Source organism: Hakea prostrata, chromosome 10, assembly GCF_041222555.1.
Source record: "Hakea prostrata isolate BN-2017 chromosome 10, UWA_Hpros_2, whole genome shotgun sequence".
NCBI lineage: Eukaryota > Viridiplantae > Streptophyta > Magnoliopsida > Proteales > Proteaceae > Hakea > Hakea prostrata.
Window position 1 is genome coordinate 3235690 of NC_142609.1, and position 14192 is coordinate 3249881.

At 39.1% G+C, this 14192-nt stretch overlaps 1 protein-coding gene and 1 pseudogene across 1 annotated transcript; both read left to right on the top strand.

Moving 5' to 3' along the window:
* The first annotated feature begins 4729 nt into the window (after positions 1 to 4729).
* LOC149001500 (UDP-glycosyltransferase 92A1-like) lies at positions 4730 to 6765 on the top strand. The gene has a single exon (XM_089137381.1). The coding sequence runs from the start codon at positions 4843 to 4845 to the stop codon at positions 6358 to 6360; it is 1518 nt and encodes a 505-aa protein (XP_088993507.1). The 5' UTR covers positions 4730 to 4842; the 3' UTR covers positions 6361 to 6765.
* Positions 6766 to 11790: 5025 nt separating this feature from the next.
* On the top strand, positions 11791 to 13488 carry LOC149001501 (UDP-glycosyltransferase 92A1 pseudogene; annotated as a pseudogene).
* The last annotated feature ends 704 nt before the right edge of the window (positions 13489 to 14192 follow it).

Sequence of the window (14192 nt, forward strand, 5' to 3'; positions counted from 1 at the left end):
GGAATCTCACAATCAATCGCCAAGAACGATGTTACAAGAACTCTCACCTAAAACCTTAATAAAAAATATAAACTCTCTCAATAATGTGGTAGGCAAATATAAGATACAAATATACAGACTCCAATCTAGTAAACGGGTTGATCCATAGGTCGGGTTGTACTGTGGTGCAGGGGCGGATCTCTGCATTCGGGTTGCCCACTAAAGTATGTCGGTGCGGGTCCATCGGCCAAATTGGGTACAAGAATTCGGGTCAAAACATAACACTTACACTATATTCTATAGATATATTATAATTTCTCCTTGAAGATTACAAAAAGCCTTTGCACCCGTTGTCAAGATGAACACAATAAAAGTATTGATGTCTATTGCTATTAACTGTAGTTGGCCGTTGTTGTAAATGGATGTCAAAAACACATTTCTACAAGGAGAAGAAATATTTATGGATTTACCTCCGGGACACTCTCTATAACATAAAGATAATCTTGTGTGCAAACTTAACAAAACAATTTATGGGCTCAAGCAGTCTCCACATGCCTGGTATGGTAAGTTAAGTTATACTTTTGTAAGTTTTGGTCTTAAGAAATGTGATTTTGAACATTCATTATTTATAAGGAGAAATGACCAAGGTATTCTTGTCATACTTGTATACGTTGACGATATTGTTGTTTTTGGTGACAATTTTTACAAGAAATAGAAGCACTCAAACATCATTTGAATAAAAATTTGATATTAAAGACTTGGGTAAACTACAATATTTTTTGGGAACTAAAATAGCCCACTCTAGTAAGGGCCTATTTGTGCGTCAAAGAAAATATGCACTTGACTTGTTGGAGGACACAAGAAAGTTGGGGGCATCACTTGCTGAGTCTCCAATGGACTACAACAATAAATTTTTTGGAAATGTGACTCCATTACAAGATATCGGCCGATTTCGGAGGTTAGTTGAGAAACTAATCTATTTGACCATTACAAAGCTTGATATCATGAGTTATGTGAATAGATTCATGCATGCTCCAACAGAAGGATGTACAACTCTTGTAGATTGAATTCTCCACTACTTGAAGTCTTGTGTTGGATGTGGTATATATTTGGATGAAGAAGAATAACCATACTAATATTATTGGTTACTGTGATGTAGATTGGGCAAGAAGCCCTGAAGACAGGAAGTCAACAGCAGGTTGACACCTAGTCACTTAGAAAAGTAAAAAGTAAAAAGTTGTAGCCAAATCAAGAGCTGAAGCATAATACAAGGCTGTGGGTTCAACAACAAGTGAGTTAATATGGCTTCAATTGTTGTTACAAGAGTTGGGCCGTGCAGTACCAAATGAACCTATGAAGTTGTTCAGTGACAATCAAGCAGCAATCCACATTGCCTCCAGCCCTATGTTCCATGAATGATGAACGGAGCACATCGAGGTGGATTGTCACTTTGTTTGAGAGAAGGTTCAAGATAATACTATTGAAACTCCCTGTGTTTGTAGTGACAATCAGTTAACATACATTTTTACTAAAGCAAGAGAGTGTTTCAAAGCATGATGTTTAGGTTGACCTCGAACTTTGTCTTTGCTCCAACCTTAAGGAGGAGTGTTGGCAAACAATCAACATGCAAGAATGGAAAGCCAACTCAGCCAGATTCAGTCAACCACAAATCCAAAGGAGATTTGGAAAATCCTCTTGTAATAGTAGTGAATTATATTGTTACCAATTTGGTACTTTGAAACGATTACATTCATCATTATTTAAAGAGAACAAATCTCCCCAAAGTAGCGAAGAAAACACTGGGGATTTATCATCGTGGATGTAGGCCTTTCAATGGCCAAACCATGTTAACTCTTGCATCTCTTATTTTTATTTGTTTAATCTCGTTTCTTTGTGATTGCTCAAATTCAATACATTTTTTGTTACCCTTGAAAGAGTGAAAATTTTATTAAGTATCCCTTTGATTTAAGAGTTTTTACATTTCTTTTCTTTGGTAAAAAAGACTTATTGGATGCATCCTCGATTGTGCAACAAAACTTGTGAAGCCCCCTTTAATATGACCAAAATACTCTCATAATATGTTAGAATGACTAACATGCCCCTATGTTACTGCTGTTACTTTCCTGTTAACTTTTGTTGAAAAATGCCATGTTACCATTGCCACATCAGTCTTTATTAGTTTTGATGATAACAACCATGAAGTACTAATGTCTATACTGAGTTGTGTATGTCTAGTTTAATATGAAAACAAGTAGACCTAATCCAACTCACTAGATGCTCAAACCCAAGCAAAGATAAGCATGAACTCTAAGTCAAAATGAAAACGAAGAATGTAGTACAAAAAGAGTCAAGAACATCAACTCAAGTTCAAGCAAGAAGATGAAAATGAGAAGAGGAGTGAATGATGAAACGAAAAACTGAAATAGGGAATTAGGGATAAGGTAAAGGTACAGTGTTTTAATAGTAAAATTACAATTTATATCCCTTAATTTAGTATAGGACCAATTCGGTACGGTTTCGGTATGTAGTGACGGTATGAGTACCTAAAATCAGAACCGTACCGAAGAAATTCGGTTTCGGTATGTACCGTACCGAATTTTGAACGGTACGGTACAATGCGGTTTTAAACGGCGCGGTACGATACGGTTAAACGGTTTCGACATGCAATTGACACCCTTAGGTTGAATAGAAATATAAGTTTTTTTATTTTACAAAACTTCACTAAATTTTTTCCAAATTTACAGACAAACTCCCTGTTCACTTTCCAAAAAAAAACTCCCTATGATCGTAGAGATGAACTTCAACTTGTGAATTCTAAAGCCCAAATAGAATGATCTTCTTCTTCCCCTCTGATCCTCTACCTTCTCCTCTTTTTTTCTTCTTCCCTTTGCCTCTAAGACACTTGAACTTGCAAACTCGTTGATTTTAAATTTTCATTAAATAATGAGCAGTTCTTTACTACCCACACGAACAAGGCAAGAGGCTGACAAAAAATGGAGTTGAAGAGGAAGAGGAAGAGGAAAAGTAGAATCCAAAAATCAAAGGGATTCATTTGATTGCTGCTGGAGTTAAAAAGGAAGAAGGTGATGGTGATGGCGACATCGCTGCTGCTGAAGTCAAAAGATGGAGAAGATGAAGGAAAGGAGAGCTGAGTGAGGAGAGAAAGTTGCCACCATCAATCAATAGCCTTTGCTTTTTTTCTTTCTTATTTGTTTATTTATTTATTATATTATCTTAGTCTTGTGATTTATGTGGCATCTTTTTGTATGCCATTGATTCTTTGTTTAGAATCTTGAGATTAGTAGCCTTCATCTTTGGCTCCAGCACCGGCCTCATCACCATTCTTCCAAGATCTCATCTCTATTAAGACCCCATTCTTTCGTCATTTATGCTGTAATCATCTTGACTTTACTAAGAAATTTCTCCTTCAATTTTTAAAACTCGCTTCACTTTCCTAAATCAAATTTTATCGAGGCTTCCATGGCTATTGGTGCTTACAGGAACTAATGTCACATCCCCCAACTGGTATCTATTTATTCAAATACTCAAAGGTGTGATCCACAACCCCATAGATTAGGTCTCAGGCAATCACCAACCATTATCAATTTTTCTTTGTACGGAATTTTGGCTTTTGTTTACTATCGGTTCTTGATTTCTATAAGGTGGGTGGGTTTTCTACAATGTGGAATGACTTTTAGTTTTTTTTAATGGAAATTGATCAATTTCAATTTTTTTATAAGGAACTTTGGCTTTTGTTATAGGATGCTCAATTGTTTTTTGTTCTTCTTTTTTGCACACTGTAAACCGTTAGTCAATTCGAGTCTAAACCGTTAGTTAGCCTAAACTCAAACCACACCAAACCGAAATTGGCCCTAAACTATTATTTTGTTAATGTACTGTTTTGGCTGGTGTTTTTCTTCCTTCAACCCCCCCCCCCCCTTTTTTTCCCCCCCCCCTTTTTTTTTCTTTTCTCATAGGGGGGTTTAATTTTTTTTTTTGGTTGAAAAAATTTTTTTTTTGGGGGGGGGGGAAAAAAAAATTAAACTTCTTTTTTCCCTTTTTTGAATTTTGGGGGGGGGGGCTTCACGAGTTCCATTGCAAAACTGAGTGAGTTGCATGTGAAAAGCTCATTTTAATTTTACTCCCAGTTTACCTTAAGCCTGAAATAGGTCTAGCAGACGACCCCACACAAATGAGCTCCATGCCCATAAAGATTAAAATTAACCAAAAAAATGAGTTTTCCCTTCATGTTTTGTTGATCCAAATGCTTACAATATTAGTCTTCAAAGGGTCACCTAAGGGCCCATTTGACCAATTGATGGGTAACAAAACTAGGGTGCAACCAGCTCTTTTTCCCCCACAAAAGCTAGTGAGGACCCCATCACTTTTATTTTGCTTTTGATGGTTAAATCTAACACCTCCACATTCAATGCTTCTTTATGAATGTGGCAAAGTTGCTCTCTTTAGTAAATGAATGAGTTTTTAATTACATGTCAATCTCACTTTTCTTTGTCACTAGTGGAGAGTTGCAGGGAAAAAATGGCTGTGAAGGAAGAAAATGTGGTTATCTTTCCTGTTCATGGCGCAAGGTCCTATGATTCCTTTGCTTTCTCTAGCTCATCAGATTGAGTAGAGAAAGGCTACACAGTGAACTTCGTCAATTCTAAAGGATTATAAAGTGACCAATAAAATGACTTTGCCCTTCTCCTCTGTTGATCCACCTGCTCTTAAAGGCTCTTTTTTCCAAAAAAAGCGAGTGCGCACCAGCTCTTTTTCCCACAAAAGCTAGTGAGGAGCCCAGCACTTTTTCCACTCTCACTGCTTCTTCATGAATATGGCAAAGTTAGTTGAAACGCTAATTCAATGAATGAGACTTTAAATACACGTAAATCTAATCTCTCTTTCTTTCTCACAGACTCACAAGTGGAGAGTTGCAGAGAAAAAATGGCGGAGAAGGAAGAAAATGTGATTATCTTTCCGTTCATGGCGCAAGGTCACATGATTCCTTTCCTTTCTCTAGCTCTTCAGATAGAGCAGAAGAAAGGCTACAGGGTGACCTTCGTCAACACTCCACTTAACATCGAAAAGCTCCGCCACTCTATCCCTGCAACCTCCACCATCCGTTTCGTCTCTCTCCCTTTCTCCGCCGCAGACCATGACCTTCCTCCCGAAGCAGAGAACACTGATGTTCTTCCATACACACTTATCGTTCGTCTCTTACATGCATCTCTCTCTCTCAAACCTTCCTTCACCCAACTCATCTCGGAACTTTCCCCTCTCTGCATCATCGCAGACATGTTCTTCGCCTGGACAGCCGAGATCGCTAATCAATTTGGAGTCTTCCATTCGATCTTCAACGCCGGAGGTGCTTACGGAATGGGACTTTACTACTCCGCCTGGTTACACCTCCCTCACTGCGACACCGATTCCGACGAGTTCTCACTTCCTGACTTCCCTGAAATCTCCCCAATTCACCGAACTCAGCTCGCCAACAACATCAAGTATGCTAATGGTGCCGACCCATGGTCTGTATTCATCCAGGGACAGCTTCGGTTGTGGTTATCCACCGATGGGCTCTTGTTCAACACAGTGGAGGGCTTAGATCAGACTGGTTTGAGCTATTTCAGAAGGAAAAAACCCGGACTCCCTGTTTGGGCAATCGGTCCAACTCGTTCTAAGTTGACAGAGAGATCCGGAAATGATTGTAATCGTTGCATCGATTGGCTTGATACATGTCCTGAAGACTCTGTTCTGTATGTGTCATTTGGGTCTCAGAACACACTCTCTGCGTCCCAAATGATGGAATTGGCCAAAGCTTTGGAGGCGAGCGACAAGAATTTCATCTGGGTCGTAAGGCCTCCGCTCGAAGTGGACATAAATTCAGCGTTCACAGCAGAAGAATGGTTACCAGAGGGGTTTGAGGATCGAATTAAGGAGCAAAACAGGGGATTATTGGTGCGAAAATGGGCACCACAGGTGGAGATTCTGGGTCACAAGTCGACGAGAGCGTTTATTAGTCATTGTGGTTGGAACTCTGTGTTGGAAAGTTTAAGCCAAGGAGTTCCGATCCTGTCATGGCCTATTGGAGCTGATCAGTTTTACAATTCCAAGCTTTTGGAAGAGGAGGTAGGAGTATGTGTTGAAATGGCGAGAGGGAATCGCAGTGAGGTGAAGTACGAGCATTTACTGGAATTGATTAATCTTGTGATGTGTGAGACCGAGGAAGTAGAGAAGATGAAGAAGAAAGCTTGTGAGGTTAAAGAGATTATAATGGATGCTACGAGAGATGAGGAAAACTACAGGGGTTCCTCTTTGAGAGCCATGGATGAATTCTTTGATGCAGCAAAATCCATGAAGACAAGGAAAATGACCCATAAATAAAAATCCGAGGTCAGAAGTGGGTCAGAGGTAAGAAATGATTTCCAGAATCTTGGACATTCTTGACTCTGGTTTGCTCGGCAATGTAATAGGTCCAGGTTTAATGGTTTTTTATTTGCAGCAGCTGTTGGTGGCAGCTGGGATGGCTCTGATGTTGTCACGTCAGTCGAAAAGGATCTAACGGTTGATAATCAAAGGGCGGAGGCATACTTGTAAAATATTAATTTTTTTTTTTCACATTTTAAGGGTTTAAAGTTTCCTAATTTACAAGACGACTCATATACCCACGACCCAAATCCCTCTCTCATTCTTCTCAAGCTCTTCTTTTTGTCCGGAAACAGAAGAAATTGAACGGCCGTGATCAATTTTTGCAAATTGCTCCCCAAAAATGATGTATTTCTCGCTCTTCTTCTTCTAATGCTTCAAGCCTCAATTGAACATAGTGAAGTCCAACTGGATTTAGCTTCATAACTAAGGTTCCTTCAAGCCTCGATTGAACATAGAATCACATGGGATGGGGTCTCTTTTAGATAACGAAGAATTCGTTTAACCGTAGCCCAAGCATCAATTGTAGGGTGATGCATATATTGACAAATCATATTGACAGCAAATGCTATATCAAGGTGTGTGAGAGTCAAAAAATGAAGGGCACCCACATGTAGTAGTAGCAATCACAAAAGCCTGAAACTCAAGTCCAAGACCTCCCAAGATAAAAAGAACAAGTTCAGGTTCTGAAACAGGCTAAGAGGCAAGAACCATAAGAATCTATAATTTGTTTGACCTGAAGAAGATAAGCTAAAATTGAGTTAGAGTCATTTTGCAGGCTATGAAGCTGCATCCTAAGTTGCATAATGCGAGCTTGAGAAGAGGATGTGTAGTTTGAAGCAAGAAAAGACCAAACACCATGAGAAGTGGAGATATTAACAACCTAGGAGTGTACAAACTTTGTTAAAAAAGCCAAGATCCAAGATAACAATATTTGATCATGCTTATGCCATGTAAAATAGGTAGGATTAGGGGTTGGTGGTGTAGTCTCAGAATCAAGAAAAGGTGAGAGACAAGGATTGGTGCCATCAACGAATCCCATCAAACCTGTTAGTGCGAAGAACATGAATGAATTGCAACCTCTAAACCAAGTAATAAGTGGAATTCAGTTTAATAGGGAGATAGTGATGAGCATGAGACACCGAAACAAAAGAGGTAGCACCAGACAATGAAGGATCAACAAAGGTGGAGAAAGAAGAAGTCATCTCAAAAGCCATTAACAGGAAAATTAATCAAGCAAGAGTCGTTGGCAGAATTGTAAAAATAAGATGTTGCAAAATTGAACCAAAATTAATGATCAAAGAAACACAACAGATCTAAAAAACACAGATCAAAAAGAAAGATCAGCTTGAAGAGCAGAGTAGAAGATCTTCAATACCAAAATCGCAGAAAAGAAAGATTAATGACAAAGGAAAAACACAAATCACTACTAAAGTGATTTGAGAACAATAGCCAAGATTTCCAGCAAATAAAGAAACAACAGGAGATTTGCCGAAGAAATCGACGGAGAAGAGAACGATAAAAAACGACACAGACAAAGAACACAAATGCTTGAGCAAAATCACCACAGACGAAGAACACAAACACTTGAGAAAAATCACCAGAGAAAAGAGACCAAGAATTGCCGGAGAAGAGAAACCAGAATCCAAGACCAGAACGCTCGCTTTGAGATACCATGTTAGAATGTGAAATAGGAATGACTCGTATGACTCTCAGAGAGAGTACATCACATACATATAAATGATCATGAGTATAAAGTACAATATACAGTACTGTATATGTGAGAAGTACACAACTAATACACAGTATAATACTAGTCTCTAACACCTAGGGAGGCTTCACGAGTTCCATTGCAAAACTGAGTGAGTTGCATGTGAAAAACTCATTTTAATTTTATTCCCAATTTACCTTAAGCCTTTTTTTAAATATGGTGTTTTGGTTTTTAATAATTATTTTAATTGAGGGCAATTTAGTAGTTTAACTCTTAAGGTGATTACGGTAATTTAGGATGTAAAATAAAAAAATATTTGTAGTCAAGGGTAGTTTAGGGTTTTAGAAAAATATTTAACGGTAAAAATTAAATTTAATCGAGAAATTTAAATTAGGAGAAGATGTTTGATATATTTGCTAGGTAAGGGAGGTAAGTGATATTATCCAACTAAAAGGAGTGCAAGTGCTATTTGTTCAGCTAAGAGGGGAGGTAAGTGATATTCACCCTTTTAATTTTATTCCCAGTTTACCTTAAGCTTTTTTCTGTTTTTCTTTTTTTTGGGTTCACATTTTGCCTAAAGCCTGAAATAGGTCCAACAGACGAACCCACAAAATGGCCCACACAAATGAGCTCGATGCCCATAAAGATTATAGATTAACCAAAAAAAAAAAAGACTTTTTCCCTTCATGTTTTGTTGATCCAAATGCTTACAAAATTAGTCTTCAATTTTGTCACAACTGCAAAGTTGCAGAGAATAAATGGCTGAGAAGAAAGAATATTGGTTATCTTTCTATTCATGGTGCAAGGTGATATGATTCCTTCAGAAAAGCTACACAGCGACCTTCGTCAATTCTCTGACTTTGACATATTTATAGCGCAGATGTCAATGTTTTCCATACCTCAATGATTCAATAAAATATTTCTTTTCAACAAAAACAAAAAAATCTAAATGGAATTCACAAAATGTGGATCCACTGCTGTAGATTGGTATCAGAGCAAGCGCGCGACCCGGGATGGAACTCCCTTGCTCGTATTAAGGCTAGTGCTTTACCCATTGTTCAATATGTCGTCGACAAGTCGCGAAATATCGGAGAAAACCCTGTGTGTCGCTCAAGTGACCGTGGTGGAAACCTTCCCCCGTAACTCGAAATATACCTGTGGTGTGCTGGAATTCTCGACTGTTGCTTTGCTTTAGTCTTGAGCATATCGCCGTTGAACTTGCATTTTCTAGCGGATTTTTTCACTTGTTCCGCTATTTCCGCTAACTCGTTGGTTGATTCTTTTGTGAAACGGAGATCAGAGGATTGAGAATAAGAATTGCCAAAAAAACAGAGGAAGCACTTCAAACCACACTCAAAGACTCAAAGACGAGCCATAAGTGACGTCCGTCACCGGCCGCAACTTGCCACCGTTTTTCTCTGTCTTCCTCTCTCTGCAAAATCATCTCCCAGCGAACAAACGAACCCCTTCTCTATCTCTTCTCGCCTCTATTTGCAAAAATCTCTTGCGATCAACAAATACAAACCACTTTTAAGTCTCTACCTGAAATCGACTTTCTCTTTTTGATGTTTAAGCTTCATCTGTTCATCAATGGTGATTGCAGAGAACCAGAAAAGTAAGGGCGTGACTCGTGAGAAAGAAAAAGAGAGAGAGAGAGAGAGAGAAAGAAAGACAGAAGTCTTAAAGTGATGTGACATCTCAATTTTGGTGTTGGAGAGAAAAATCTGGAAGAATCATGTGTAGTTTTGGAAAAGTATTAAAATATTCATCGGGCTCGTTCCATGACGGGACCCATAATATTTGAATTTAATTCGTTTAAATGTCGGCGAAATATCGCCGACATTTAAGGGTTTCAGTGGTTTCGCTGACCACCGACACCCGAAATTAAATCGAATTTTCGAACCTTGGCTTTCCACGAGCCTCGTCGAAGCGGTGGTGGACCCCGCGGTGTGGGGCGATCTTGGTTGTATGGTGGTGGTGCCCTTCCCCCGTAACTCGAATTATTGTGGTGTGCTGGATCCACTGTTGCTTTGCTTTAGTCTTGAGCATTTGAGTTGAACTTCAGTGCTACACATTAAATGCACGCAGTACTATACTGCGACCGGTCAAGATCAAATCTCAATGTCGGCAGTATATGAATGCGCAAGTGCAACATTCAAGATTAAGCGACATCTACTTTGATATCCGTCAATTGCTCTGATGGACTGAAACATGGAACGAAAGTTCGTTCATATCGCCTGGTTCGCTACCCAGCGAACCGGGCGATATGGATATATCTCGCCGAATATCGGCGAGATATGACAGTTCAACGAAATATCTATACTCATATATATATAATATATTCACATGACTCTTGAATCACACGTATAAAGTATACTACAAGTCTGCAACTGCAAAGTGAAGTTTAAAATATCAATAAAATAATATAAATATCTCTACAAAACATCAACTCACGTTTGCCACTTTGCCTTAATGTTTTTTATTTTATTTCTTTTATAATTCCGTGGTGTTCCATGAACCACGTGTGTGGTTTAAAATCACAACCTAAAGTGTAAAAAACACAAAAACTTCATCACTTCGTTTTCTTCACCGAGCAGTCATCTTCTTCACAAGAAATTTGGTGACGAAGTCACCGATTGCAATCAGGGGTAGCAGTTCTTAATTTGAAGACCTCCATAGCAACGAATCTTGGATCGAAAATTTCTCCCACAAGTCGAACGCGAGACGGTCAAGTGCAACTCTCTCTCTCTCTCTTTTCTTGTGAACTTCTTCTGGTATAAGTATAACACGAATAATGCAACGGCTGAACAACGAGACACCGACGGCAGTTGAGACTTGACATGGAGAAATATAAAGGGAAGGTAAAAAGGATTTTTCCTTTAAAAAACACCTACAGCCCTTCAACGATGTCAATTTTCCGGCGATTTCGCTAATTCAGCAAGAAAAAGGCGAGATATTGCCGATTTCTCGGCGATATCCCATCCATATCGTTGATGGAGAAGATGAAGATGACATCCTGAGTCAATTCCGTACCTACAATGCCCGGGTAATTTCCTCATAGGATTGTGCCATGTGGCATTTAAGTAATCCAATGGTTCTTCAACAAACTAGAGTTTAAATAAAATTCAAATTTATTGGTGGGTTTAAATAAAATTCAAATTTAGTTTCAATTGGATAACCATTGGATTACTTAAATGGAATGCCACAATTCTAATAAGGAATATGCAGGGAATTGCACGTAAAGGATTTACCTGAGGATGTGAATCTCCATTTATCATCCGAATATCGCCGAAATTTGCCGAAACTAAGTTCCATGGACCGAAATGAACATGTACCTGAATGCATGGCTCCCATCTGGGATCCACATCCTCGCAATTCCTTTTCCTACAACCTGTAGTCCCATAGGAGAGCCATGTGGCATTTAAGTAATCTAAAGGTTACCCAACAAACTAGAATTTAAATAACATTCAAATTTATGGGTGGGTTTAAATAAAATTCAAATTTAGTTTAAATTAGATAACCTTTGGATTACTTAAATGCCATGTGGCACAATCCTATGAGGGAATTACAGGAAATTATAGAGAAAGGAATTACAGAGGATGTGGATCCCTGTACTCGTACTTTTTTTCCCAACAAAACTAGTGAGGACCCCACCACTTCTATTTTGGGTAAGAAATTATAAGCATATCAACTCCACGCTCACTGCTTCATTATGAATCTTGCAGAGTTGGTTGAAACGAGACTTTAAATACAGGTGAATCTATTCTCCCTTTCTTTGTCACTAGTGGAGAGTTGCAGAGGAAAATGGCAGAGAAGGAAGAAAATGTGATTATCTTTCCATTCATGGCGCAAGGTCACATGATTCCTTTCCTTTCTCTAGCTCTTCAGATAGAGCAGAAGAAAGGCTACAGGGTGACCTTCGTCAACACTCCACTTAACATCGAAAAGCTCCGCCACTCTATCCCTGCAACCTCCACCATTCGTTTCATCTCCCTCCCTTTCTCCGCAGCAGACCATGACCTTCCTCCCGCAGCAGACCATGACCTTTCTCCGAGAACACTGACGTTCTTCCATATCCACTTATCGTTCGTCTCTTAAATGCATCTCTCTCTCTCAAACCTTCCTTCACCCAACTCATCTCGGAACTTTCCCCTCTCTGCATCATCGCAGACATGTTCTTCGCCTGGACCGCGGAGATCGCTAATCAATTTGGAGTCTTCCATTCGATCTTCAACGCCGGAGGTGCTTACGGAATGGGCCTTTACTACTCCGCCTGGTTACACCTCCCTCACCGCGACACCGATTCCGAAGAGTTCTCAGTTCCTGACTTCCCTGAAATCTCCCCAATTCATCGAACCCAACTCTCCAACATCATCAAGTACGCTAATGGTGCCGACCCGTGGTCTGTATTCATCCAGGGACAGCTTCGGTTGTGGTTATCCTCCGATGGGCTGTTGTTCAACACAGTGGAGGGCTTAGATCAGACTGGTTTGAGCTATTTCAGAAGGAAAAAGCCTGGAATCCCTGTTTGGGCAATCGGTCCAACTCGTTCTAAGTTGACAGAGAAAGCCGGAAATGATCGCAATCTTTGCATCGATTGGCTTGATACATGTCCTGAAGACTCTGTTCTGTATGTGTCATTTGGGTCTCAGAACACACTCTCTGCCATCCAAATGATGGAACTGGCCAAAGCTTTGGAGGCGAGCGGCAAGAATTTCATCTGGGTCGTAAGACCTCCGCTCGAAGTGGACATAAATTCAGAGTTCAAAGCAGAAGATTGGTTACCAGAGGGGTTTGCGGATCGAATTAAGGAGCAAAACAGGGGATTATTGGTGCGAAAATGGGCACCACAGGTGGAGATTCTGGGTCACAAGTCGACGAGAGCGTTTATTAGTCATTGTGGTTGGAACTCTGTGTTGGAAAGTTTAAGCCAAGGAGTTCCGATCTTGGCATGGCCTCTTGGAGCTGATCAGTTTTATAATTCCAAGCTTTTGGAAGAGGACGTAGGAGTATGTGTTGAAATGGCCAGAGGGAATAGCAGTGAGGTGAAGCACGAGCATTTACTGGAATTGATTAATCTTGTGATGTGTGAGACTGAGGAAGGAGAGAAGATGAAGAAGAAAGCTTGTGAGGTTAAAGTGATAATAATGGATGCTACGAGAGACGAGGAAAACTACAGGGGTTCCTCTTTGAGAGCCATGGATGAATTCTTTGATGCAGCAAAATCCATGAAGACAAAGAAAATGATCTATAAATAGAAATCCGAGGTCAGAAGTAAGGAATGATTTCCAGATGTAGGATGAGGACTGAAGTAAGGAATGATCTATAAATAATGGATTTTTGTTTTGTAGGATGAGGACTGAAGTGGTTTCTTGTGATGGTGGGTAAGTTATGGAAAGGTGTAAGAAGATAATGTTCTCCATTCACCTACTTAAGACGTCAGTATGACATGAGAAATAAGGGTACTTTAGTCATTTTTAATTTTATAAGAGGGTATTTTAGTCATTTAACATTAAGAGTTGATTTACATTGGCTGCCCACCACTAAGTTGTGAGTCATATGTTCTTTTTTAAGGGTACATTTGGTAACAGAAACAATTTTTAATGTTTTTTCATTCTATGAGCGTTGTAAAAAACATTTGGTAAAATGGGTCATTTTTTCGTTTTCAAAAAAACGAACTTGATCCAATTATCTTGTCTAAGAAGGCTTTTTGCAAAACAATTTTGACTGTTTTGTCATTCTCAAAAATAAAAAACACATCAAAATTACGTCAAAGAAGAACGCTGAATCCAAATTTCATTTATATGCAATTTCTAAATCCTTCCCGCCTTCATAAGATTTTTTTTTTTTAATTTAAATCTCCATCATCTTAAGTGTTCTCAACATAAATTTTACCAAACGGTCAAAATTGTATTCAGATTACCGTTCTTTGATAAAAACACTAAAAAATGATTCTTACAAAAAAACATCATTCTCAAACTTTAAACACACAAGTGACTCAAAACTCAAAAAAAAATGGGATAATCAAAATCATGTATCATATAAAATAGCAGTAACGGGCGGACTCAAACGATAAGAG

Coding starts and splice junctions, on each gene's coding strand:
- LOC149001500 (XM_089137381.1), top strand. CDS start 4,843: ATGAATGAGACTTTAAATACACGTAAATCTAATCTCTCTTTCTTTCTC.